This window comes from Penaeus monodon, chromosome 29 (assembly GCF_015228065.2).
Source record: "Penaeus monodon isolate SGIC_2016 chromosome 29, NSTDA_Pmon_1, whole genome shotgun sequence".
Taxonomy (NCBI): domain Eukaryota; kingdom Metazoa; phylum Arthropoda; class Malacostraca; order Decapoda; family Penaeidae; genus Penaeus; species Penaeus monodon.
In genome coordinates, this window is record NC_051414.1 from 10,158,942 (window position 1) to 10,159,246 (window position 305).

Consider the following 305-nt stretch of genomic DNA (forward strand, 5'->3'; position numbering starts at 1 on the left):
CATAAATCTATTTGTACTGTACGTCTGTACGAGCTTCCACCCCTCCCCGCTAACCTCTCCCCCCCCCCCCCCAGAGCCGCCCGTGCTGGCCGAGCTGAAGTTCCCCGCCGGCCTGGTGGAGGGCATGCGGTTCTCCCTCTCGTGCTCCCTCCTCAGCGGCGACCTCCCCATCAGCCTGCGTTGGGAGAAGGACGGGCGGCCGCTTCCCAGGGACCCCGTGCTGACGGAGACGCACTCGCAGTTCTTCACCAACCTCGTCTTCACCGACATCCGCGGGAGGCACGCCGGAGAGTACACCTGCACGG

At 66.2% G+C, this 305-nt stretch overlaps 1 protein-coding gene across 1 annotated transcript in view; it reads left to right on the top strand.

The window, feature by feature from the left end:
* The window catches only part of LOC119591638 (Down syndrome cell adhesion molecule-like protein Dscam2), a gene marked incomplete at both ends in the record, with an annotated part of 4,650 nt that extends 4,345 nt beyond the window's left edge, over positions 1 to 305 (top strand). The window contains 1 exon segment of the mRNA XM_037940393.1: positions 75 to 305. Within this exon segment, the coding sequence (XP_037796321.1) occupies positions 75 to 305 (231 nt within the window).